The following is a 27,631-nucleotide window of genomic DNA, read 5'->3' as shown; positions in this document are numbered from 1 at the left end:
TCAAAGGTTTCTTTGCTTCCTCTGGGTCAGCGTCTCCACCTCCTTCATGAACCGCAGGCACAGCTCCTCCTGCCACGGCAGAGCCACGCACTGCACCGCCACGGGCAGCCCCACGCCTCCCCGGATAGCCTGACAAAGAGAAGGAAACAGACTGACGCCCGAAGTCCAGGGGAAGCCGCCGAGGGCGATACAAGTTGGGGTTAGATGTTCGGCTGCATGTGGGTGTTCTCCCTCTGTGCTACCCCAGCTCTGCGCAGACAGCCGGCACAGGAGACCTCGAGCGAACCGCCCAATGACCACCAGATCCGTTAAGATCTTGAGCCGTTCGATCAAAACATTTCTACTTATTACACTGTGATCCTGACCTTATCTTTTAGGAGGGGTCAGTGTGTTCCTGTTATCCATGGGGAATGTTTTTATACCATCCTTGATATCGGGATGTGTTTGCATGAGTGCTTTGTGCCTAGCACTTCTTAGGAACGTGTATTTCTGCAATATCAGCCCTGTTCTTGCCAGATTCGGTGAACTTGCAGGCAGAGCCTGACGCTTGCTCACAGCCTGACTTTGGCTCACTTTGCTTTATATCAGCAAAGCTTGCCCACTACTTTAGCTCAGGCCTCATACCAGGCCTCTGATACAAGGCCTTCTCTCTCAGGCGCTCTTCCTACTACACAAGTCTCCTGAGAGCGGTTAGCAACTGACCTTTACAAAGACCTTGTCCCACCAATCGTTATAGTGTCCTCTGTAGGTCTTCAGCTCTTCCTCATCCTCCTTCGTCACCGTGGTGACAGGCACAACCCCGGCGGGGAAGTCCAAGTAGTTATACAAAATAGTGTAACTCGCTGCCACTGCGAGAGAGAACAAAGAGGTGTCGCATTCAGGTTACCAACTGTACCCAGTTCTAACGGAAGAGCCTCCTTTTATTTCAGCTATGACACCAAGAGCAAAGATTTTTCATTGGTGATCGACTCCCTTTGTGAGGGAGGCGCTAACATTGTTAGCTTAGAGAAGATTTCACTGCTAGTTCCTCACATGCAGCATGGTAGGAACATTGGACCATAAAAGGCCTGACAGCCTCTCTACGTCTGTCTTCTCTTTTGGAGGTCACTCCATCCAAGAATACCTCTTTTCCAGCAGACATTTCTCAAACGCCTGCCAGCTACCCTTCTCTATTCAGGGGCTTATCCCACGTCCATCACCACAGTATCTGCTCCCAAGATTATTCCATACACAGACTACGCAACTCTCTGTAAGAGCCACAGTACTGCGAAAACTTCAGGCTGTGCCGGGGAGGATATTAACAAAACATCAGGGGTAAAATTTTCAAAAGTGTGCAAGCGACTTAGGAGCCTCCATGCCATTTTCAGAAGTGACTTAGGCACCTAAATACCTTTGAGGATTTGGGCCTAAGTCCCACTGACTTCAAAAGGAGTTAGGCGCCCAAATATCTTTGAGGATGTAGACCTATGTGGCTAGGTCTCATTGACTTTCAATGGGACTTGGTCTAAGTTATTTTTGAAAATGGGATGTAGGTGCTTTTGAAAACGTTATCGGGCATCCTTTGCTACGTGTCCTGTGGCTGTGGTCTGACTTACAGGTGGACAAGTGTCATCAAAATCAGAGAATTCTGCAAAGAAACCACTGCAGCGAGACAACATTAAACCCTCCGGCATTAATGCTCGGAAACTGGACCAACGTTGAAAGGAATTTTTAACAAGTGCCTCCTGAACTGGTATCAAAACTGGTTGAGTTACCAGCGTAGACAGGACAAAACCACTCTCGGCATGGAACGAAGCCTCAGTCACGCTTTCCAAAACAATATTGAAGATGGTTTGGTCCAATCTACATTAGAACTAACCCATTTTCAGCAATGGTTCAACTTCCGAGCATTGGCAGGGCTTTCCAGGGAGAGAAATCTCTTGGTGCTAGGATATACCCTAATGCAGGGCTTCTGAGCCTGGGGGCTGCGACCACCCTGGTCTTTCCATGTTGCTAAATGTCCTAGCTGGGTCCTAGATAGATCCAAGCTAGAAGGACAGGAGATCCTGAGGTAGGCTAATCTCCAGCCATTTCACAGCAGACTGCGAGGGCTATTAAGCAGAGTAAGAACGGACGAGTCAGAGTTCCTTGAACAACCCAAAGAGTTGAGATGGGCCCGACTCCAGAAGTTCCCAAGGAGTTCTACCTGAGAGCTTCCCAGGAAATCCAATCTGAAACGCAGGGCCCACAACCGGACACAGCATCACATCCAGGTCCAGCTTCCTCCATTCGGCGATGAATTCTCGGCAATACTCCTAAGGAGCAAACACACACTTGGAGTTCAGCGTCGATAAAATCATAAAAATGATCCTACCAAGAACAGACTTAAAATAATAAACCCAGGGCCAGATCCAAATTCCTGCTGAAGTCAATGAAACAAAAAACCCTTCCCATTGGCTTCAATGGTCTGTGGGTCAGGCTCCAGGTTAGCAGGATCGTCAGTGGGGCTCCGCCATTAAACAGCTTTTTAAGTGTTCTTGGCGGTGGGAGTTTGCCAGGACATCTCTCCTCCTGACAAGGCTCCCAGCTGTTAGGATTTCAGAACAGCAAACAGTTTTCCAGTCTTTTCTCAAAGCCTGTACATAATAAACCACAGTATTTGGCACCTTTCAACCACCCAACTCAAAGTGCTTTCCAATGGTGGGTAAACACCAACACCCCTTGGAAACTGAGGCACTCAGCAATCAAATGACTTGCCCAAAGTCATGCAGCAAGCCAACGGAAGAGTCAGGACTAGAACCCGGATCCCCTGTCTGCCCTATCCCCTTCCTCCCACTGGTGAATTGCTGAAGATAAAACACAACCTATGACTGTTCTCACACAAGACAGTGTTTTCACAGGGCTGGCTGGAAAGCAAGAATTCTGTTTTGGGAAACATTTTGAGGATTCAGAATTTGGTTTCGTTCTGCGTCTCTCTCTCTGGCTAATGGATATTATTTAGACAAAGTGGATCAGCTCCAACAGAAGAGACAGAGAGACTCTATAGCCTGGTGATGAGAACACTCAGGAATTCAAGTCCCTGCTTCAGATCCCAGGTACAGTAGCACCTCAGAGTTACGAACCCCTCAGGAATGGAGGTTGTTCATAACTCTGAACAAAACGTTCTGGTGGTTCTTTCAAAAGTTTACGACTGAATATTGACTTCATACAGCTTTGAAACTTTACTAGGCAGAAGAAAAATGCTGCTTTTAACTCTCTTAATTTGAATGAAACAAGCGCAGAAACAGTTTCCTTACCTCGTCAAATCTTTTTTTAAGCTTTCCCATTTTTGGTTTTAGTCATTTGTGTTTAAACACAGCACTGCACTGTATTTGCTTTTATTTTTTCGTCTCTGCTGCTGCCTGATTGCGTACTTCCGGTTTCAAATGAGGGGTGTCGGTTGACCGGTCAGTTCGTAACTCTGTGTGAACCTGGATTTCTCACAACCCAGAGGGAGAGTCTCTCTCTGGTTTTGACCAGAAAACAGTGTCAAAAAAAAGATTCCCCGACCAGCTTTAGCTACCAAAACTAAAGTTAGGCTCTTAAATGCCTATTTAGGGTCCTGAATAAAAGTGGCCTGATTTTCAGAGCTGCTGAGAATTTGCAACCCTCGTTAAGTCACTTTAGGAGCTGCAGGTGCTCAGTATCTCTGAAAATTACACCACTTTTATTTAGGAGCCTAAATATGCATTTAGGGTCCCCAGCGTTAGGCACCGGGATTTGAAAGTGTCGGCCAAAACACTCCTCGGGAAAGGAGCAGATCCCAACGCCTTTGTTTAATTTGCCATCACTCTCAGTTAGAAGGCCCTGGGAGCGGAGTGTATCCTCTGTATTTGCCAACAGTAAAGCTATGGAGCAGAGACCTGATTAGAATACGCAGGAGAGGAGCTCCTGGGAACGCCTTGTTTTCATACACTGGACAGCAGGTTACACACTGCAAAACTCACAGAATTATCCAGAGGCAATGTGGTCTAGAGGACAGAATCCAGGTCTCGGTCCAGTATTCCAAATTCTACCTACCACCAACCTGCTAGGTGACCCCAAGTAAGTCATGTCTCTCTGTGCCTCAGTTTCCCCTCTTATTCATTGTCTAGAGAATAAGCTCTTTGGGATATGAACGGTTTCTTACCATGTGCGTACAGCACCGAGCACAGTGGAATCCTAGGCCTGGTCTACACTAGGAAATTAGGTGGGTAGAACTACATCGTTTAGGGGTGTGAAAAATCCACACCCCTGAGCCACGCAGTTAAACCAACCTAACCCCCACTGTAGACTGCGCTAGGCCGACGGAGAATTCTCCCGTTAACCTAGCTGCCACTCCTCGGGGAGGTGGAATCCCTACGCCAATGGGAGAACTTCTCGCGTAGTATTTTAAGTGTAGACAAGCCCCTGATGTTGGCCGGGGCCTCTAGGTTCTATCACACTAATGACTTCCAAGCTTTTTATTGTCCTTGAAAGAATTTCTCCTTGTTTAGTGGACCCGACCTGGAAGGACACCCCCAATTCAATCCTACCTTCCAAGGAGATATTTCAGAGCTGCCAAAATAAATGAGCTGAGCAAATATATTGGACTCTATCCTGGTTTACCCTACAAATGTTTAGGGCCGGACCCAAGTAACTGGTAGCCTTTCTGCTGATGTCAAGGAGCACTGAATCAGGCCTGACAAAAGAGGATTAAAGAGCAGAACCAACTGTTCCGGATGGTGCTTTACCTCAATCTCACAATGAAGTTTCCAGAGTTCTTTCACCGACCTACAGATGTCAGAAAGAAATTTGAAAGAATTAAACTCAATTGCAAGAGACAATTAAAAAGAAGTGGCTTTCGCATCCCACAATCGGCTGTCATAGTGTGCAACTGAGAAAGTGCGGGGAGTGGTTACGACTTGACTGAGGTTGGCTAAAGACACAGGGTGAAATACAGGTCAATGGGAGTTTTGCCATCGACTTCAGTGAGGCCAGAATTTCATCCATTCTATATTACAAGTAAGGATTTCAGTATTGGGCCGTGGCAGGACAGAGCCGGTCGTGGGGAGGCACCATCAAAAGACAGCTAGCACATTCCGGACAATGGTTCGGTGATACCTGCAAGCTGGATTCTCCATCATTTTAAAATCAAGCTTGGAGGGTTTTCTAAACGATCTGCTGTAGGATTGATTTCGGGGAAGTTCTATGGCCTGTGTTAGACACAGGCTTGGAAAGATTCGATTTTGAATCAGTAATTGTTGGTAAACGATTTCACCGAACACACACAAACTGATGGGGAAAAAAATACTTCCATAGGTGATATCCGAAATGTACAGATAGGTGAAGCTAGAAAAACGCTGCTTGAGAACTTAAGAGTTTAATTTAAGGCTATTTACTTTGCATATTTTGACATGTGATGTTGACAATGCGGCTGAAGCTTTAACTTTTACATCTCGACGTCTACGCTGATTAAATAAGTGTTGTCTGACCCCTCACCCCATAATTTCCGGCAACTATGAAAATTTCAAATCGAGACAAAGAAAAATTCTTTAAAACATCGATATCACCCATCAGGCTTGAATTCTGCCAAGCCTAGTTACAGAGGAGATCAGGCGTATTCCTTCCAGAGGGAATTGTCATTTCAGGGCAGACGTTGGGCGAGATTCTCACCCTGCTCTGGTCCCTTTGCCTCATGTAAAAGGGCTGGAGTGGTGTAAAGTGTCCCTAAAAGTCCTGGGTTAGGAGCCAGCCGGGGGCGTGGGGGCAGGAAGGGTGTGTCCGAGGCAGGGCCCCAGTGTGCAGTGCTGCAGAGATTCAGGAGCTGTGGCCCACAGGGCAGCCTGGGAAGGTTAGAACATAAGAACGGCCATATTGAGTCAGACCAACAGTCCGTCTAGTATCCTGTCCTCTGACTGTAGCCAATGGCAGGTGCTTCAGAGGGAGCATTTTAGTGCGGCGGCATAATATTATGAGGTTCATTTTTAAACTCAATACGGTAAAAACACAGAAAAGTAGAGCGAAGCCCTGATGTATTTGTTCAGGCTCAGAATGATTTACCTCTCGTTCATGTTTCTCAGGACGTTTGCTAATCTAGGCACCTAGAGGGGGGAAAAGGAGGAAAGTAAACTGACATGGAATACAGGCTGTTTGTTTGTTTAAAGATACGTCTAACGGCTCAGATGACTCTGGCTACAACAAATGTACATTTGGGAAATTAAAGATGGAATGTGCACGTCTAGTGGTTTGAGCAGGGGGCTGGGAGTCAGGACTCCTGGGTTCCATTCCCAACTCTGGGAAATAGTGTAAGGTAGTGCTTAGAGGAGGGGACCGGGGGTGAGGATTCCTGAAGTCACTTCTTGGTTGCGTGACCTTGGACGGGTCACCCTCAAAACGGGGATACCACCACTTCATTGCTCTCACCCTTTGTCTGCCATGTCCCTTTAGAGCACGTCTCTTTGGGTCCATCTACGCTCAAGATGGAGGTGTAATTTCCAGCTCAAGTTTAAATACATTCTTACTATACGTATGTACCGCACCTAGCGCAATGTGCCCCAGATATCAGTGTAATACAACTAACCAACCGGCAGATCTGTGACCAGGCCCGGGTTTGGACCCAAGTTCTGACAAAGCTGGACTGAGTTTTGCTTTTGTACGGAAATCCCACGCTGCATAGATTGAGCCTGATTTGACTAGGAATAAACAGCGCTGGGTGAATAATATTCCTGAATAGTTCAGCCAAGTATCCCCCTCCACGCCCCCAAGTGATAAACGAAGTACCTGGGAGCACACTGGGGTATTATCCAGCCAGCTCTGCAGATGGGTGAATACAATTTGTCCAGTAAGTTACCCGTAATTCCCACCCACCCGTCTATCAACAAATCATTCACCTCCCTGTGCGACCGGCTCCAACAGTGAATGTTTCGCTCGGCTCTAGTTCAAGGTCATGGCAAAGTGGGAGAAACTGCCATTCCCTGCCCACTTGGAAGAGAGGCAAGCCCCAGACCACACCCCTCCTCTCACTCGTGGTACGGCTGCACTGCGGCTGGGGGGTGCGCTTCCCCGTCTGGGCAGACGTGTACACACTAGCTTGGATTGAGCTAGCGTTGCTAACAGGCTAGCGATCTCAGGACGTACCTATCCCGAGCTGCCGTCTGAGACCTCATGGCCGCGCTGCTACTTTTAGCACCTCTGTGCTGCTGTGTGGACCGGATGGGGCCATGCTTCTTAAGGAGTGAGAAGGGGGTTCCCATCCAGAGATTGCCAACTGAGCCAAATCACACATGTCGTGATGTGGGCTCCTCTCTGCTCTGGATACAGCTCAGCTGAAACGCCTTTCATGAGGAACTCCAGACTGAACTGGCCATCTGCAGATCATTGCGGGAGGTTTAGGTTGGATATTAGGAAAAACTTTTTCACTAGGAGGATGGTGAAGCACTGGAATGGGTTCCCTAGAGAGGTGGTGGAATCTCCATCCTTAGAGGTTTTAAGGTCAGGCTTGACAAAGCCCTGGCTGGGATGATTTACCATATATACTCGTTCATAAGCTGAATATTTTTGGTAAAAAAGCGATGCATCGAAGAGCGGGGGTCAGCTTATAAATGGGTCTACACCAAAATTTGATGATGATTTTAAACTCTATGGAATCATTGAATTGAATATCTAATACATTGCTGTTTTGTTTACCTGGAGTGTCTGCAGGCACGGAGCCCCTCAGCTCCCTGTGGCTGCGGTTCGACGTTCCCAGCCAATGGGAGCTGCGGGAACTTCCCGCAGTTCACCGTTCCACAGCTCCCATTGGCTGGGAACGGCGAACTGCGGCCACGGGGAGCTGAGGGGCTCCGTGCCTACAGACGCTCCAGGTAAACAAAACGTCCCGACCCGCCAGCGGCTTACCCTGACGGGCTGGGAGCCAAAGTTTTCCAACCCCTGAAATATAGGGTCGGCTTATGAAAGGGTCATACAGTTTTTGCTATTTTTACTTATCCATCTTGGGGGGTCAGCTTATCAACGAATGGGCTAATGAATAAGTATATACGGTAGTTGGTGTTGGTCTTGCTTTGAGCAGGGGGTTGGACTAGATGACCTCCTGAGGTCCCTTCCAACCCTGAGATTCTAGGATTGCTATTTATCTCCCCCTGTGTATATTGCCTGCCTTCTTAGACTGCAAGCTCTTTGAGGCAGAAATGGGGTCTTCCTATGTCTATGGCAAATGCCCAGGCATACTGTGGACACTGCCGGAATACAGATAAACAGTAATAATCTCCATACACAGATGAGCGGTGTACTGTGAGCCACCTATTTAAATTAGCTGAATAAATATGTACAGCAAGCGGTGGCCCCGAGGTGGCTGCAAAGGAGCAGGTGGGAGTCGCTTGGACGGGCACGGTGCAAAAATCAAAGGAAGGGGTGCTTAAAAAGAGACGCAGTGGACTGGAAACGGCTGATTAACGACAAAAATGTTTCTACCTTAGGGACTTCGCTGGCCCCCCACGACGGTAGAATCGTTAGTGTATTTATTCTCAGATAGGAAATGCTCTTATCCCTGTTGTAGAGCTGGGGATCTGAGGCCCAGAGAGGCTACGTAACTTACCCAAGGTCACACAGGGAATTGAACCGCTAAGTCTTAGGCCAGCACTCAAACCACTGAACCATTCTAGGTACGATATTTTTTGCAGCTAGAAAGAGGCACATGCAGAGGGTTCCCTTGCCCATGGGCTGTCCGATGGCTCCTCCCCCAAACCCTGCTAAACTTCTCAGGGCCAAGTTCTGGCTTACACCCCTCTGGCAGCACAAAGGGGCCTTAAAGCAGCAAATAATGTATGCCGACGTTAAGCCCTCTTTACACTTGCGGAGCGGTGTAAGGGGGTCTCAGGGCAACTTGAGAATCAGGCCCTCAGCGCTCACCTTAGTCACCAGCTGTTCAATACATTCTAAGTAGGTTAGCAATAAATGAACCTTACTATTGGTTTGACAACCCAGGACAAGAGGCTTCTTAGCCAGCCTGGTGCTTTACACAACAGAAGTAATTGTTTAATGTTGGGATCTTCTGGCTCCCCTTTGCTGAAAGAGAACAATACACTCAGTTTATTAGGCCTTAAGTAGCTCAGCTCTCATACCATCAACTCCCCTGCATGGCATGTTAACTCTGAACTCCATGAAATACTCCACTGGGTTCTCCTGAAAGCTGTAATTCTAACATTCCTGAGCAGAACAGCCAACCTAGGGTTCAACTCCAAATTTATGTTCTTAGGCTGCCAACACTACGGATATCAGCGGGTGTCAGCTACCCTCAATATCCAGCAGATCTGCTTTTCTATCTAGCTACTCCCCCGCCCCCTTCCCCATCACTACAGTATCTGAGCACCTCACAATCATTAATGGTTTTATCCTCACAATAGCCGTGTGAGACAGGAAAGAATTATCCCTCATTTACAAACAGGAAACTGAGGCATAGAGAGGTTAAGTGACTTGCCCAAGGTCTCACGCCGAGTCGGTGGCAAAGCACTGACCCGAGGTCTTCGGAGTCCCCGTCCAGCACTTTAACCAATAGTTTGTCCTTCACCCCTCTTTGTCACTTGGCCTTACCCAACAGACTAGCCTTCATTCCCATTTGCATTTTTTAATGAGACCCAGATGTACATTTTTTAATTCCTAGAAATACAGATGCAGATGCACATACAAACAGTTGCTCGAGAGGATACTTACAAGCGGTCCAAAAAGGTGGCGCACCCGTCTGCAAACAATCCTCTTACAGAAATATCAAACATAAAGTATTCAATACGACAGGGTTTGAACGGCACCAGCTAAAAGGGACAAACGACAGTGGGGTACGAGATGCTTTAGTGATGCAATACAGCGAGTGGTACAGAACTGGGATGGGGGCACGGTTAAGGGCTTCTGCATCTGTACATTAGCACAATTCACTCACACCCTGTTCACAAGGAATATCTGATGCTGATGTTCCAGCCCCCAAACCTAACAAACCCCCGAAGGACAAAGAAAGCTGCTATTCCTGCACTGGGTGGCGGTGAGCCCGAGTCTGCTTAGAGCACTTGAGCACATAGTGATGGAGCAGCTATGTAAACTTACACCCACAAAGAGTTTGGCCCAAGGAAAAGCAGATCTGCCAGCCACTGCTCTGCTCACTCTCTATACAGCCCCTGTTCCGAATCATGATGGAAACTGGAGAAACAGACCTGATTTCTTACACTATTATGTCTGCAGTGCTCAAAAGGGATCCCCCAAACAGTGGGGACCCCTAGGAATTTAATAGGGTCCCTAAAGAAATTAAAACCCTACAGAATTGAATAGAGAAAGAGCCTCTCTGTAGAGTTTTTGAACCTTTCTATACAATTCTATTCCAGGGATATAGTTGTCTATTGAATTCTATAGGGTGGTTTTAATGTTGTTATTTTCTATTGCATTCACAAGGAATTGGAGAATTTTAAACCAGTTACTGAAATGTTGCATTTCTCAATTAAAAAAATAAAACACCCAAGATGCACAAGTTACCGGACAACTGACCATTTATTTCTTGCAGTAAGTGTACGCTAATGTCATGGAGGCTGCTTTCGGGATAGCTATATACTGGAGCCCAAGGGGGAAGTCCTGACTCCATTTAAGTCAATGGCAAAATTCCCACGGACTTCACTGGGGGCTTGATGTGAAGTGTTTAGAGCAGGCTTTGTGCAGGGAAGCCCTGATGCGTGCTCTTTGGGTGGGACGCGGACTGAGGCATGAAAGAAGTGGGGAAGGCTGATATGTACACCGACAACAGTTAGGCAGGGCCTGTCTTTTAGTTCTGTGTTTGTACAGCGCCTAGCACAATGGGGTCCTGGTCTAAGTTCCCTCTAAGCTGTGCGGCCGCGCAGCAGGCTATCAAGGGCCGTGCAGGCGCGCAGCCACAGGGGCCTGGACTACGGCTGGGGAGAGGCACCTCTCCCCCGGCCCTGACCCCGGAGAGGGCTGGCGGGAGTCCTCTCTTCCTGCCGCAACCCCGGGGCAGCCTGCACCCCAAATCTCTCATCCCCAGCCCCACCCCAGAGCCCTCACCCCCCATATCCCAACCCTCTGCCCTAGCCCTGAGCCCCCTCCCGCCTTCAAACCCATCCCCGGCCCCACCCCAGAGCCTACACCCCCAGCCAGAGCCCTCACCCCCCCTACACACACACCAACCCTCTGCCCCAGCCCTGAGCCCCCTCCCGCACTCTGAACCCCTCAGCCCCACCCCCGCCACACATCACCTCCATATTGGTGCACATAACAAAATTCATTCCGCACATGGATGTAAAAAACGAGAGGGAACATTGGTCCTGGCCCCCAACTAGGGCTCAGAAATGCTACCGCAATACACACAAGTGTATGATTGTTATCAGTACCGTATGGCCTGCGTTCTCCAGAAGCTGCTTGGTCTCCAGAACCGCCCGTCTCATGGAAGGACCTGGCATCGTAAAAGAATCAGTGTCATAATATCCTACGCGGAGGGGCCGTGAGCTGGAGAACACCTGGAAGAAAGGGTTTTAAGGGAAGGTTGGTGGTGGTGGTAGTAGGGACGAAAGTGAAGCTTCTACCAAGAACGACAGTCACATTTGAGGCATTAAAGCCAGGAACATACATCTATTAAATCAATCCCACTGGGCGAGACTTGCAGGTTCCCTTGTGTCAGCTTTCACATCCTCCCTCTGCCCGTATACCGATGGGTACAGATCATAGAAACGTATGCAAGGGACCTCGAGATGTCAGCAAGTCCAGCTCCCTGCACCGGGGTGGGACCAAGTAAACCTAGATCATCCTGGACAGGTGTTTGTCCAACCTGACCTTAAAAACCTCCAATGACGGGGATTCCACAACCTCCCTTGGAAACTTATTCCAGAGCTTCACTATCCTGAGAGTTAGAAAGTTTATCTTAATATCTAACCTAAATCTCCCTTGCTGCAAATTAAGCCCATTGCTTCTTGGCTGACCTTCAGTGGACATGGAGAACAATTGATCACTGTCCTCTTTATAACAGCCCTTGACATATTTGAAAACTATTACCAGGTCCGCCCTCAGTCTTCTGTTCTCAAGATTAAACAGGCCCAGTTTTTTTAAACCTTTCCAGGTCAGGTTTTCTAAACCTTTGATCATTTTTGTTGATTTCCTCTGGACTCTCTTCAATGAATTCACATCCTTCCTAAAGAGTGGTGCCCAGAACTGGACGCAGTTCTCCAGCTGAGACCGCACCAGGGCCGAGAAGAGGTTGGCCCTGGCGAGGTCTCAGCACCAAAGGCTTATGCGAAGATGGATATAGTTCAGGCACGTTCGGATATGAGTTAAAGTTCATATAACGGATGGTCTTGCAGGTAAAGCCAGAGACCTGCAGAACCTGGGTCTCCTCTGACTCGGCCATTGATTGCACTGCATGCCCCAAGCAAGTCACTCCCCTGCTGCATGCCTCAGTTTCCCCACTGGTAAAATGGAGATTATGCTATATTAACCTCACAGGAGGGAAGGGAGTTGGGGAGATTTAATTTGTTAAAAGTGCTTTGAGATCCCCCAGCAGAATGCAAGTGACTGTTATTGTTCTATTTTCAAAGGTAAAGGATAATGAGCTGCCCATCAGTTGGATGCTCTTGGAACTTGTCTGGTTCTTTACCTCCTCGTTGAAGGGCACCGGCAGCACGGTGGGGTCCAGGCGGAACATGTCGTCACACAGGAGCGCTCTCATGCACAGAGCCAGGCTGTCCACGTCCCTCGCCATTGGCCCTATCCCTACTACAGCTGGAACAAAAAAACCAGAGAGAACGTTCATTCAGTCAAACATATGGACCTTGTGGGCATCTTCAGGGGGCATAGCTTACACAGGAATTGCCATACAGAATTAGATTGGGGTCCTCCTAGTCCAGGATCCTGCCTCTGACAGTGGCCAGTACCAGCTGCAGCTGAGGAACGTGCTAGAAATCCTGCAGCAGGCGAAGATGGGATAATCTGTCCCCAGGGAATATTTCTGCCTGACCCCAACAATCAGAGGTTGACTTGTGCCCTGAAGCATGAGGGTTGATATCCCTGCCAGAACTCTTTCCCACTCCCTCAATTCTTACTACAGCAACTCTGGATGTTCTCATTCGCCATATAAATGTAGAAGGCATCCAGGTATCTCTGATACTTATTTAATTTCTAATCCAAAAAATTGCCAAACTGCGTTGAGTTTGGTTGTTGGGTTTCTTTTACGGCTTAACAAGAACCCCCACAGCTCTATCACAAGTGGAGACGGCCTGCGCTGGAAAAGAGGCAGGGAACTCTGAAGAATTCCAGGAAGAGTTGGTCCAAGCTCCGGCCTCCCGCCAAATCTCTTGCTATGCCTCCGCACTCCAGGGAGAGGCGCAACACTCCACAGTTCAGACCTGGAACAGGACATGCAAACTGGTGCCTAATAAGACAGCTAAGGGATTTTGGAAAGGGAAGCGCCAGCAATCTCAGGAAACCTTCAGATGTTTTTATGGCTGGCCCTTGTGACTAGATTAGGAATCGGGATCTGTCTTTCAGTAAGAATGGACACCAGATAGACCAGGCTGTGGCTGAAAACTCAGGGTTTTCATTTGGCCTTTACCAGAACAACCCATGAAAAAAGAACAGCAAAGCACCCTTTATCCAGAATCATGGGCCAGGTGCTCCCTTCAGCACCAAAGTGCAGAATGCAAAATAGAAGAGTCCAAGCAGAAGTACATCTTCACCAGCCACTTGTCCTGCATGCAAGACGCTCTATCTAGGCATTTATCAATCCCGCATAACCATACTATCCCAGGGTCTACAGCTTTCTGTTACCTTCCACACCCGACCTCCCATGCAAGAGCAGCGGATTATGTGCCTCTGGCTGCGTTAATGGGCAGGCCACCAAGTTCACGTGTCTAGCAAGCCCAACCTCTTGACCTGAATACAACCCCCCAGCTCATCTCCAGAGAACATCTCAGGGTGGGGTTCTCTCACTCTAGGTTCTTCTCTTGAGCCCCTAAAGGGACACTACATCGCTTCGCAGATCCCCAACCAGGTGGATCTCGTTTAAGAGGAGCCAAAACCCAAGAAAGAAAGATTCCCCAATAATCAAAAGATAAAATCCTACCTGATTTCTGCCCAGGAATACTGGAGACCATTCCTTTCTTGCTGTGGGGAGAATATAAAGACAGACAACAGAGAAGATTTGTTTTAAGATCGTGGGTGATATTAAGCAACGTGGAGAACCAGCAGAAATTCTCAGCCACCTTCCTGTGAATTGCACTTCCTTGATATGAGCTGGAGCCCAACAGCACTTGAAAACAACTAGGAGTTCCTGAGATAAAAGGAATCGGGTCTATTCTAGAAGGATCTGCTTGCTTTCTTCCCGCTTTCACTTGGTCGTGAATGCTGGAGCCAAGCTTATGGAGCATTCCATTCGCTCACGACCACGGTCATGACCTTCCAAAGCAGTCACACTTTGGGCTGAAGCTTCGCGGAGTTAAGTCTCTGCCCAAAGGCGAATTTGCATGTGGACAAACCCGGACTCAGAAAACCTGGGTTCTAGTTCTGCCACTGGTCTACTGGGCGACCTGGGGCAAGTCACTCTCTGTGCCTCAGTTTCCCCATCTCTAAAATGGGGATAATGATACTGCGCTTCAGGAAAGTGCTTGGAATCTACTGATGAAAGAGAGTTAGGTAGTGTTAATTAGGTAGCCCTCTCCCACTGAAATGAGAGAGGAGTACCTAATGCCCTTCAGTGCCTTTGGACTCCCAGCCTCTCTCTCTTTACGGGAGGGCTACACGTGGCGGGGGAGGGATTGCGCTGTAAGAGTGCTTCTCATGGGTTTTGCTTTTGCGATGAAAGGAGGAGTTTGTGGAGTTGTGAAAAACTTGTCTGTCAAATGCCAACATAGAATCGTAGAAATGTCGGGCTGGAAGGGAACTCGAGAGGCCATCCAGCCCACCCCCCTGCACCAAGGAAGGACTAAGTAACATAGCCCAACCCTGACAGGTGTTCGGTCCAACCTGCTCTTAAAAACCACCACTGATGTGGATTCCACAACCTCCCTTGGTAGCTTGTTCCAGAGCTTGTCATTAGAAAGTTTTTCCTAATATCTAACCTAAAGCTTCCTTGCTGCAGATGAAACCTTCTTGTCCTGCCTTCAGTGGACATGGAGAACAAGTGATCACCGTCCTCATTATAACAGCCCTTAACGTATTTGAAGACGGTTATCATGACCCCCGCACAGTCATCTCGTCTCAAGACTAAACATGTCCCGTTTTTGTAACCTTTCCACGTAGGTCAGGTTTCTAAACCTTTTCTCAGATTTGCATGATCATTGCGCATGGTTGAAGAGGTGCCCACTCAACATGCTGGCACGGTGAAGTTGTTACACGGTGTCATATACTTTAGACACATGGGCAACATCCCGGTCCCACTGAAGTCAATGGCAAAACACCCACTGACGTCAGTGGGTCAGGATTTCCACCCCTGGAACGGTTTTCACTGAAGGATGAGTTACTACGAGGCAGCAAGACCCAGCGATACACAGTACCTCAGTCTGCCCCCAGTGGCTTTGAGCGAACAAATCCCACAGAAGGCAGCTGGAATACGAAGGCTTCCTCCTACGTCCGTCCCAATGCCCAGGATGGATCCGCCGCTGCTAATCAGCGCCCCTTCTCCTCCGGAGGAGCCGCCAGGCGTTTTGGTGTGGTCCAGAGGGTTCACTGTCTGGCCAAAGATTAAATTACTGCAGTCGTAGCTAAAGGGGATCAGAAGAGAAAGGACATCGGGTACACACAGGGTTCACTTAAAACCTGATCCAACGTCCATTGAAGTCAATGGCAGTCTTTCCATCAACGTCAATGGGCTTTGCGTTAGGCCATTATAGTGTAATATGTAGTCATTTGTTACAGTAGATTTCCCTCCCCCCTCCTTAGCTAAATACACTATATGTAATACATACACTGTAATTAACATGATCTTTTCTAGTTAAGTTTATAGATAAGTGGAGGGGGGGGAGAGGGGAAATAATATTAAATTTTTTAAAAGCCCACTTATTTGTAGAAATTTAAATTAATTCTATTTTGAACAGCTCTAAAACTGGCGGAAAACATAGGGGGAAACTGGGAGAGGGAATCATTAGATTTTGCCCCCCTACACCATTTTTCATTCAAATTAGAAATGCTGTCAATGTTTTTTCATTGAAATTTCAACCAACTCTAGTGACGTATAAACACGCTACGGCAACAAAAATGGGTCAGATCCAATAAAAGGATTCCAGTTACCTTAATAGGGACTGGGGAACGTTGGTCTTCACAAATGGAAGCGCCCCCTGTCTCTTTAACACTTGCACCACCACACCGTCCTCAGCAGCAGGCTGATTGAGACGCTTCGCAAGCCCCAGGGTGGAATCATGGCCCTGAGAAAAAAAAAAATCAAAGGAAAAGAGACGGTAGATTCAAACTTCCAAATGGAGGATTGCAATTTTCTCAGGATTAAGCAGCAGTGTTTGGCACAGTTTACTTTATGAAGCTACGTGTGTGTGTGTATGTCTGCATGAATAACAGTGTGCGTATTCATGTGTACACACACACACTTACTTTAGAAGAACATTTCAAACTGGCTTGGGGAGACCCATGGCCATGCAGAATGATGCCTGACTGAAGCCCCCAAACAAAAACAAAGAGGGGGAGGAGGGGTTAACAGGACAGTATCAGGTCACAAGGAGAGATACTAGCATCACCTCATAGCTAAACCTGGAAGGATTAGATTTTTAAACTGGTAAATTTCAGTCATGTTGATTTCACTGTACACACACAAAACTAGGAAAAAATATTTCCAACAATAATTGAAATGTACAGATAGGCAAAGTAAAAACAAAAAAACCAAAAGCAACGCGGTTTGAGAACGTAAGAGTTTGATTTAAGGATATTTGCTTTGTATATTTTGACACGTGATGTTGACAATTTGGTGTTTTAAGGCTTATAAAGCTTTAACTTTTTGAATCTCAACAGCTGCTATCATTAATGACTGAACCCCACATTGTCTGATCCCCCCATAATTTCCTGCAACTATGAAAATTGTATTTGATAAAAATAAAAAAAATGCTTTAAAAAAAATAATCAACAAACACTGATATTATCCATCAAAATGATAAAAAAAACCCTGAATTCTGCCACGCCTACTCACAGCTAAATACATTCCTAATATTGCTTTCCCATGTAAGCAATTCACAGGGCTGGGCTGCAATTGTTACTGAGAGGGAGGTGTCCGTGAAATGATTTCTCTATTAAGAGGTTGCCTACACTGTGGAAATGTTTGCGAGCACCTGTCTTAACCCATCCAGCCATTAATTGACAGAATATGCCTGACCCAGAGGCTGCTACTGACATTACAAATCATGAAGATATAAACAGCTGAAGATAAGCGAATAAGGAAGTGTTTGGCTCACAACTTTCCATCAGGCTTATAATCCTGCAGCTCTCAAGCAATTAGCAGATGTACCTTACAGTTAATGGAGTCCTTTATACTGACTGGGACCCCATACAGCAAGTCCTTCTTCTCCTGCCTTTTCACTTGTGGAAGCTGGGATTCAGACTCCTGGAGGTAATCAGTCACACAGTTGATTTCCTTGGTCACTTGCAGGGCCTTTGGAAAGCAGACAAAGCCAGTGAGGGAGACAGTCACTCCAGAGAGAACCCCACCACCAGGCTGTGTTCTGAAGCTGCCTACATCAGAGCAGAAAGTAGCTCTGACCATTGGGGGGAGGGATAGCTCAGTGGTTTGAGCGTTGGCCTGCTAAACCCAGGGTTGTGAGTTCAACCCTTGAGGGGGCCATTTGGGGATTTAGTTGGGGATTGATCCTGCTCAGAGCAGGGGGTTGGACTAGATGATCTCCTGAGGTCCCTTCCAACCCTAATGATCTATGATTCTTTTCCCCATTCAGGCAGCTTTGTCTGAGGACAATTATTTCTGGGTGTGTGCAAAATGAGCATTAGGGAAAGACACCAAGCCACAACCTCAGATGGGGATGGTGGATTAATGAACTGACGGGAGAACCCCTCAATTAGATGGGGTTCTCCCATCGATTCATTAATTCACCTCCCCAAGAGGTGGTAGCTAGGTTGATGTCCGAATTCTTCTGTCAACCTAGCACAGTCTACATGGTGACTTAGGTCGGCTTATCTAAGTCCCTCCAGGGTGTTGATTTTTCACACCCCTGTGCCATGTAGATGGGTCACTCTAATTTTCTAGTGCAGACCAGCCTTTACACTGATGTATTCCAGAGGGGTTACCCTCATTGACCCCAGCTGAGGACCCGGTACAGTGAACAGTGTTTCAACTTATTTGGAGATGTTTCTGTGATTATATTTTAAAAATAACGTGTTGGTCATTAACTATTTTTTTTTAAAATAAAGTCAATTCTAAGTACATGTCTAAGTTTACCAGTCATGATTAAGGATATGATTTTGTCACAGATTCCGTGAGTTTAGCAGACCTCAGTGACTTCTGGCTCCGGCTGTCAGCCCCCCGCCGGCCGGCGGGGCTTGGCTTCCGTGATTCATTGTTTATTGTCCGTGTCCTGCCCGTGAATTTTAATAAAAGACCCTGTGCCAGAATCTTAACCTTAGACATGGTGATGGAGGACAATGAAAAGCTTGATGCTTTATTTGCCCATAATAATAAGTTGGTCAAATGGACGTATTGATTTTTGGAAGGCAGAAACTACCATGCCCGAATCCATGTAGGCAGATGGAGTGACAGCGTGGGGCCTCGTTGATTTCACTGCCACACAAGCATCAACCCGTATAAGTCCCTTTGCGCAACTGGGGCTTTAGTGTTTGTTATTTCCCTTAACCCGAGTTGCAGAATACTCCACAGCAGTTTCCCTAGCTTGGGGCAGTGCAGGACTTTGTTAGCAAATCCGGCTTTTTCATGAGTCAGGTCGTGACGTGGTTAAGGATACACACTTTAAGGAATGCTAGCTTGCTTCATAAGCTCTTTTAGGACACAGATGGTCTTTTCATTGAAATGCGTGTACAACACAATGTGACACTGATCAGAGCCTAGACACTACCCCGATAATAGCTTTTCTTTGTAGTCATCTCGCATTCTGAGGAATTCTGAGCATCCCCTTTGTTTCGCCGTGAATTGTTTGGAAAGGCTTGAGCCTTCGGCCCCAACCACATATTAATAAATAAAATAAAATAATTAATGGCGATATCCCATCTCCTAGAACTGGAAGGGACCTTGAAAGGTCATTGAGTCCAGCCCCCTGCCTTCACTAGCAAGACCAACTACTGATTTTGCCCCAGATCCTTAAGTGGCCCCTTCAAGGATTGAACTCACAACCCTGGGTTTAGCAGACCAATGCTCAAACCACTGAGCTATTCCTCCCCCGTTCTGGTTACACTGAGCAAGGCTCTCTTTTCAGACCTCCAAGCACAAAACCACACATGGTTTGATTAGCAGGAAGCCATGGAAATACATCACGTGCATTCCTCACCTTGTCCATGTAGGTATAGAAGACCCAGTCTGGAGAAAGAGAACCGTCCCGGAGTTTCTCGGAGAGCTCCACCAAGGAGAGCGAGAGGATGGAGTCCGCATCTACATCAGGATTCTGAGGGAGGAATTACACATGGCATCCGTACACATCTATACTTGTGAAGCGCTGGGGAATGTTACTGAGCTCTCAAACGGCTGCTGCAATCTGCCCCAGAGATGGATCTATTTTGGCAGCAGGTGAGGCAATCCCTGTGTATAACCTGTGTTAAATAAAACACCCCCGGCTCCTTAAAGGTGCATAGTTACGGCTGCAGAACAGCGATGACTCTCTGTTGTCATACGCTCATAACCTTTCAAAACCAGCTGCCTCTGGGCTGACTTTCTCCATGCTTGTTGTCTGCCTAAAGGACTTTTAAAAAGTTCGAACAAAGTCATTTCTTCTGGTTTTTGGATGATGGAAGGGGCAAAACCAGCACCATTTCCTGCCCTGTATTAAAAAAATAATAATTCTAAAACCACTTTTTTTTTTAAGTCTTGCTACAGCGAAAAAGGACCAAACAGTGAATCTTGACACTGAGAGAGACCCCAGTTCTGCCATTTGGTGTCGGGGGACGCTGTGTGGTGTAAGGGTCAAACGGCAGGATTGGGGCCATGCTCCTTGGATTGAGCAGAACAAGTGTAAAAACAGAAAAGTAACAGCTGACTCAAAGGTCACTTCTGGGGTAGCTCTGGGGAGGTCAGAGAGCTAAACGGCCCCCAGGCCTCTCTCAAAGACCATGAGAAACTCTCAGGCACTATGGAAAAAAGCAAATAAAAACAGAAGTGCCCTTAGGCCCTTTCATCTCAACAGATCTGCTTTTATTTTAGTCCAGACCTTCCCGCTTTCCCCAGCCCCTCCTTTAACTTTCCAGCCTCCTCCAGAAACAAACTCGGGGCTCAATCCTGCAGGCAGCTGAGCGCCTCTGACCCTGACCCAGCCAAGCACTTCAAACATGTACTCGCAACCTCAACGTTCAGTAGTCTCAGCTGAAGCCACTGGTTTAATAACATGCCTGAGTGCAAAGCCGGACCAGGGACAGAGTACAGTACTCAGCAGCCTGCAGGATTGAGCATTTGGCTCCAACACTGACGCCTGTAGGTTAGTTTACAAACATACACAAGAGTGGTTATGGGAGCAGGGTACGAGGTATCTCTGGAACTCATCCACGCTTACCTTCTCTAGGTTCAGAGATTCCCCGGTGGCACAAGTTACAGAGTAGAACCTTGTTCATCTCAAAATGAGAACTGGCTTTGAAGCAACCCACCCGGAGCTGAACACACCAGAACTGCATTTGGGTCCATGTGCAATGAAACCCCCTATTTTCCCTTGCCATATATCACTAGCACTGAAATCTGAATCGATCCAAACCTCATTTCTCTAAATAAATGCTGCATCCCGAATATTATCCAGGTAATAAGAAGACGTAACTCTTACATGGCACTCTTCATCAGTAGATCTCAGAGAGCTTTACAAAGGAGGGTAGAATCTTTATCCCCATTTTACAGATGGGGAAACTGAGGCACACAGGCACAGCAACTCGTCCATGGTCCTCCAGCCGGCTAGGTCTCTTGACTCCCCACCCATAGCTCTATCTAGTAGACCACACTGCCTTCCTAAACAGCAGGGGCCTACTACACCTGATGAACTATATGCCTTTATTTCTGACTCTATTCATCCTGGTGAAATATACTAGTGAGACTCTAGCACTGGTGCGTTCACATCACAGAGTTAAAGTGGGCAGAGGTGATGCAAGATGTGGCTACAATTGGGATGCAACCTTTGAGACTTCAGGCATTTAAAAGAACCTGAAGAAATCTGCTCTCTCCAGTTTTATAACGCTACCACGGGATGCAACAGATTCCTCTGTGCATGTGGGTTGCTCATCAACCAAACCCGCTGATCAGCCTTGTGATTAAAGTACAGCCAGCGTGGGCAAACAAACAGGGACTGGACAGAGGAGTCAAATTCCAGGACATTATGCCTGCAAGGTGATCCCAAGGTGATCCAGCCTCTCCTTTCTTGCTTTGGGTCTTGCTGGTGCAGGGGGAATTGAAACACACATTGGCCACAGCTCATTATGAACAAAGACACAATGCTGGAAAGCCAGAGAGTTGGCAGTTAATGTTCAATTCACTCTTAGTGCATTGCCCATACACCCCCCCTCACACACACACATCTGGAAAAGTCCCATAGAACTCAGCAGAGAATTCGTTCCCCTGCTGTAAAGTTCTCTACTGAACAAGTTCCACAGGGGCTTGGGATCATCTCCACTAAACCCTATTACGGGGTGGGCAAACCACATGCCGCTCTTTTACATTTAAAGTGCAGCTGACAGAGCCCCCCCCCCAATTCTCCACCTACCAGACTGGGGCAGGGGGGAGCTCGGAACTTCAGCCCCATGGGAGGCACCTGCCAGGGCTTGGGGCTTGAGCAGGAACAGGGCTGAAGCCCCAAGCCCCAGCGGGCGCCCTCCCCGCAGGGCTGAAGCCCCCCGGCACGCCCAGCTCTGGAACTTCTGAAGATTACCGTGTGCGGCTCAGAGGGGCTCTACATGTGCCCTATTGCCTTGCGACAGGGCCCTGGGGGGGGGTCTCTCTTTCGGACAGTCGCTACCACCCATCCCTGCCCTGTTGCCCGGTGGCAGCTAAGCACCGCGATCTCTGAATGTCCGCCGGCCACACCCAGCAGGCACCGGGCACCGGGGCATCTCCAGCGCGGCTGGGGCAGGTGCCTGGAGCCCGGGGGTCCGGCCCGGCGGAGGCAAGCTTGGAAGTCAGCCCGGAGCAGTAGCATCGGGGCGCCCACCTGCTCCCGCAACCGCGCAGCGGCCTTTTCCATCCGCCCCAGCGCCAGCTGCCGGCGGAGCCCGCTCCTCCCGCGCCAGCGCCGCAGCAGGGCGGCCGCGGCCGCGCCGCAGAGCAGGGCGGAGATCGCCGAGGCGCCGGCTCCCATCGCGGCTCCCGCAGCGCTCCGGGTCTCCAGGCGCAGCTGGGCGGGCGCCGCTCCGCCACGTCAGGCGAAGCCCAGCCCCGCGTGTGAACGCCCCGGCTGGAAAACCCGGGCTGGATTCCCGCCCGGTCGGTGCCGGGGTGTCCCCGGGGCAGACAGCGAGACAGGCTGCGACTGCTTGGCCTGAAAAACGTCTCACTTCAGCGGTGTGCAGGAAAGCAGTAAAAATACCCAGGCGTCCTTGTGGCACCTTAGGGACTAACAAATGTATTTGGGCAGAAGCTTTCCTGGGCTAGAATCCACTTCGAATCATAGACTATCAGGGTTGGACGGGACCTCAGGCGATCATCTAGTCCAGTGGTTCCCAAACTTTAACAGCCCGCGAACCCCTTTCTCTAAATTGTGAAATCTCCTGAACCCCCTTCTAAAAATGAATATTTCCAGGATTTTAAATTTAAATTTCCTCAGTGTGATGGATGCGCTTGCTTTGCTCTGCGTAGCTCTTTGAAGTCCGGAACCTTTGGAGAAAGATAAAGTCTCAGGTCTGGTTCGGCATCAAGTCTGGTTCTGTATTTCGTTGTCAGATGTGCATACGAGGAAAACGCTTTCTCGCATAAGTATGTTGTTGAAAATGGTAACAAAACTGCAGCAGCTTTTTCTGCCAGAAGGGGGTACTCGTTTCTTAAACTCAGCCAAAAGTTGATCAATGACAGATTTCTGAAACTCCTTCTCAGTTCGTAATCACGGGAGATCTCAATCAATTTCTCTTTTTCCTCAGTGTTCAATAGCTGTGTTGAGAAAGTGGTATCATCAAAAGGGTTGCGAATTCAGTCATTATCGCCTGATATAGCTGGAAAGTAATCCCTGAATGTTGTGTAAAGTCCTTTTAGGTGTGCAGTTATATTGGTTTTAGTGCACTGATCCAACTGAAGTTTATGTTCTGCCAGGAAGTCATGAAGATTACTGAAACACTCCGTTTGATTGTTTTCCAAACAACTTTCCCTGAACTGCAACTTCTTTATCATGGATTCAACTCGGTCTTGCACATTGAAAACTGTTATATTGAGTCCTTGAAGAGATAAATTTAGGTCATTAATTCTTGAGAAAATATCTGCTAAATAAGCTAGGCTCTGGAGCCAGACATTATTTTCCATACACCTGGCAAGGTGGAAAGGGTGGCTGTTGAAAAAAACTAGGATTTCCGTTCTAAGCTCAAACAAGCGCACCAGGATTTTGCCCCGTGAGAGCCATCTAACTTCAGTATGGGTCAACAGACGATCGTGTATACTACCCATTTCTTCACAAAGTACGTGAAATATTCTGGAATTTGTTGGCCGTGATTTTATGAAATTCACCATTTTCACTGCATTGTCCAGCACTTCCTTCAGTCCCTCAGGCATGTGTTTTGTTGCGAGGGCTTGTCTATGGATGCTGCAGTGAGTCCAAGAGACTTTTGATGCAACCTTTTTTGTTCTAGCTACAAATCCAGTATACTTCCCCGTCATTGATGTGGCCCCATCAGTGCAAATGCCTAGGCAACAGGACCAATCTATTTCCTTTTCTTGAAAGTATGCATTAGTCAGATTGAAGATATCTTCTCCAGTTGTACGTTCTTCCAGTGGTCGGCAAAACAACAAGTCTTCTTCAACCAGACCTTCATTCACATAACGTACAAACAGTAGCAAAATAGCTAGATTAGCTACATCAGTTGATTCATCCAACTGTATAGCATAATATGGACTATTTTTCACTCTCTGTACAATTGTGGTCTCTACGTTATTTGACATGTCATTAATTCTTCGTGACAACGTATTATTGGACAAAGGTACCATGTCAATCCTTTTTGCAGCCTTTTCTCCGAGCATGCAATGAACTACGTCTTTTATACATGGACCAATCAAGCTCTCTGCTATGGTATGGGCTTCTGATGCTTTAGCTACTCGGTAGCTCACGCGGTATGATGCTTCAAGTGCATTTTCATTATCAGTACTTGCTTTGGATATAAAACTGGTAATGTCACTTTTCCTCTCAGCTAATTTTCACTTGAAAAAATCAACAGGCTTGTCGAGTTGTGCAGGATGCCTGGTTTCTAAATGGCGCCGAAGGAGAGAAGGTTTGAGGCTGCTGTTTGCTAGAACATCACCACAAATCACACACAGTGGTTTTGGACATTCTTGATCACCAATGCATGTAAAGCCATATTTTATATAATCATCATCATATTTTCTTTTCTTTGTAAGTGACTTTCCAGGACCATCATGATCGTTAGACGTAGATTTTCCACAGTGTGGACTTGAGGAAACACTAGCTGATTCTTGCGTCTTTACACTTTCCTTTTTCAGCCACTTATCCATTGAACTTGTGTACAAAAGTTGTAATAAAAACAACACAGAGAGACTGCTAACAACCAACAAACTAGAAAATGAGAAGATTCACTCAAGTCTCACTGAAGCAAAACAGCACTCCAGAGAGAATGACAATTACAGAGGCACCTTAACACTGCTACACTGGCTACAACGTGCTTCCGGCTGGTTTGGCTCCCAAACAGCTTTTCTTCCGCCACGAGGTTTCTCCCTAGGAAGGTGTCCTGCGAGGGACAGATTAGCTTGGACCACCCCCCACGTACAGCATTGCTCCTGCTAACTCTGCCCTCCATGCCAACTTCCCCTGTCTGACAAAGACAGGAGTCCGAGCTGCCACTTGCAGGTCTGGGGGTCTCAGCTGCCAACCTGCCCACCACAGGGCTCAGGCTACTGGCCCCGCACCAGGGCCTGGGCTGCTGGATCCACACTCCCTGGGGCTCCTGCTGCTGGACCCCATTGACCGCCCCATCAACTGAGCTCCACTGAGCTTGTGCTGCAGGTCCCGCTGACCGCTGGGGCTTGGGCTGCCGGCCCCAACTGCCCGGACCTGCTCTCCCTGAGGCTCGGGGCTCCCAGCTCCGCCGGAGTGCTGGGGCTCAGGGCTGCCGGCTCCCCCGCTGATGGGGGGCAGGGCTCGGGCTGCCGGCCCCAACTGCCCGGCCCCGCTTTCCCTGGGGCTCGGGCTGCCGGCTCCCCCGCTGACAGGGGCAGGGCTCGGGCTGCCGGCCCCAACTTCCCGGCCCCGCTCTCCCTGGGGCTCGGGGCTGCCAGCCCTGCCGGAGCGCTGGGGCTCAGGGCTGCCGGCTCCCCCGCTGACGGGGGCAGGGCTCAGGCTGCCGGCCCCAAGTGCCCGGCCCCACTCTCCCTTGGGCTCGGGGTTGCCATCCCCGCCGGAGCGCTGGGGCTCGGGCTGCCGGCTCCCCCGCTGACGGGGGCAGGGCTTGGGCTTCCGGCCCCAACTGCCCGGCCCCGCTCTCCCTGGGGCTCGGGCTGCCGGCTCCCCCGCTGACGGGGGCAGGGCTTGGGCTGCCAGCCCCAACTGCACGGCCCTGCTCTCCCTGGGGCTCTGGTTGTCTGCCCTGCAACCAGGTCCCACCTGCTGCCTCCAATGCCGGGGTCCTCTGGCCACCATTAATGAATTTTTTCTTGCGAACTCCCTGTAATGTTCTGCGAACCCCCAGGGATTCGCGAACCCCACTTTGGGAACCACTGATCTAGTCCAACCCCCTACTCAAAGCAGGACCAATCCCCAACTAAATCATCCCAGCCAGGGCTTTGTCAAGCCTGACCTTAACCCCCCCCCCCCTCAAAAAAAAAGAGATGTATGAAGTGAAAAATACAGGAGCAGGTAGAAATACATGAAAGGATGGGGGTTGCTTTACCAAGTGTTAGGTCAGTCTAAGGAGATAAATCAATTAACAGCAGGATACCAAGGGAGGAGAAATAACTTTTGACGTGGTAAGAGAGTGGCCCATGACAGACAGTTGACAAGAAGGTGTGAGTAACAGTAGGGAGAAATGAGTATTGGGGAAATTAAGTTTAGGTTTTTCAATGACCTAACCACTCCCAGGCTTTATTCACGCCTAATCTGATGGAATCTAGTTTGCAAATTAATTCCAGTTCTGCAGCTTCACATTGGAGTCTGTTTTTCAAGTGTTTTGTTGTTGAAGAATTGCCATGTTGAGGTCTGCCATTGGGTGACCCGGGAGATTGAAGTGTTCTCCGACTCGTTTTTGAATGTTATGATTCCTGATGTCTGATTTGTGTCGATTTATTCTTTTGCGTCGAGACTGTCCGGTTTGGCCAATGTATATGGCAGAGGGGCATTGCTGGCACATGATGGCATAGATCAAGTGTGTGTGTGTGTGTGTGTGTGTGTCCTTGTGCAATGCAGCCCCCGAGGGAGGGATGGGGTGTTTCCTCTGACAACTACCTCCGGCCTCTCTGGAGCTGAGCAAAACGTTGCTGACAAGCACAGGTTGCACCAAGCGCCCAGAATTTCCAGGGAATCCCACATTTTGATCCCCCTCAAAATGATCTTAAATTGGAAAGACGCAGGGATTTCCCTACACCCCCCTGAATTTCCCCAAACCCCCCTCCCCCCCCAGTTTTGTGAACTAGTTATGCGTAGTGTTGCCAATTTAATGCTTGTTTGGAATTTTGAATTGAAATTGAAACATTAATACACATTTTAAAAGCATATAAAGTGTATGATAATATACATGTATCTGAAAAAGTATAACAGATTTGAAAAGTATGAACATAGACTAGGGGCTGGTCCACACTGGGGCGGGGGATCGATCTAGGAAATGCAACTTCAGTTACGAGAATAGCGTAGCTGAAGTCGACGTTTCCTAGATCGAACTAAGTTTACTTACTGTGGGTCCACGCGGCGCAGGCAAGCTCCCCCGTTGACAGCGCTTCCTCCTCTCGGTGAGCAGGAGTTCCGCAGTCGACGGGGGAGACGCGATAAATCGATCCCAGAAGATCGATCTCTACCCGCCGAATCGGGCGGGTAGTGTGGACCTACCCTAGCTTCCTTATACAGCTGTTGTTTTTTATGACATTCATAGTGCATTCATTTCGGTGATGTTGGCCAACCTAAGAATTTCAAATGATGATTTGTAAGCAAAGTCTAAATGAGCTCTCCCTGACAGCTAGTGATGGGCTGGGGGGGGGAAAGGCTTCAGGACCAGATTGTATTTACATTCACACCTAATCTACCTAGGTATCCAGCAAACAGAGCTGTGTTGCCCAAGTGATAGATTTTGGCTGGGGTTGGGTTACAAATCACTTGAAATATGGTGGGGGGGGGGG

At 48.3% G+C, this 27,631-nt stretch overlaps 1 protein-coding gene across 1 annotated transcript; it reads right to left on the bottom strand.

The window, feature by feature from the left end:
- On the bottom strand, nucleotides 1-22,454 carry LOC112102860 (fatty-acid amide hydrolase 1-like). Its single transcript, XM_026651944.1, has 15 exons — nucleotides 22,308-22,454; nucleotides 19,464-19,577; nucleotides 17,462-17,605; nucleotides 16,243-16,376; nucleotides 15,510-15,716; nucleotides 14,081-14,121; nucleotides 12,617-12,741; nucleotides 11,361-11,486; nucleotides 9,688-9,785; nucleotides 8,943-9,042; nucleotides 6,040-6,080; nucleotides 4,731-4,770; nucleotides 2,186-2,294; nucleotides 703-848; nucleotides 1-129 (listed from the first exon to the last, which is right to left on the bottom strand). Exons 1-15 carry the CDS (start codon nucleotides 22,452-22,454, stop codon nucleotides 1-3), a joined length of 1,701 nt encoding a protein of 566 aa, XP_026507729.1.
- Between the last annotated feature and the right edge of the window lie 5,177 nt (nucleotides 22,455-27,631).

Source organism: Terrapene carolina, unplaced genomic scaffold, assembly GCF_002925995.2.
Source record: "Terrapene carolina triunguis isolate 2854851 unplaced genomic scaffold, T_m_triunguis-2.0 Scaffold110, whole genome shotgun sequence".
Taxonomy (NCBI): Eukaryota; Metazoa; Chordata; order Testudines; family Emydidae; genus Terrapene; species Terrapene triunguis.
Note: the sequence above shows the minus strand (reverse complement) of the source record. Positions and strands in the feature narration are given on the sequence as shown.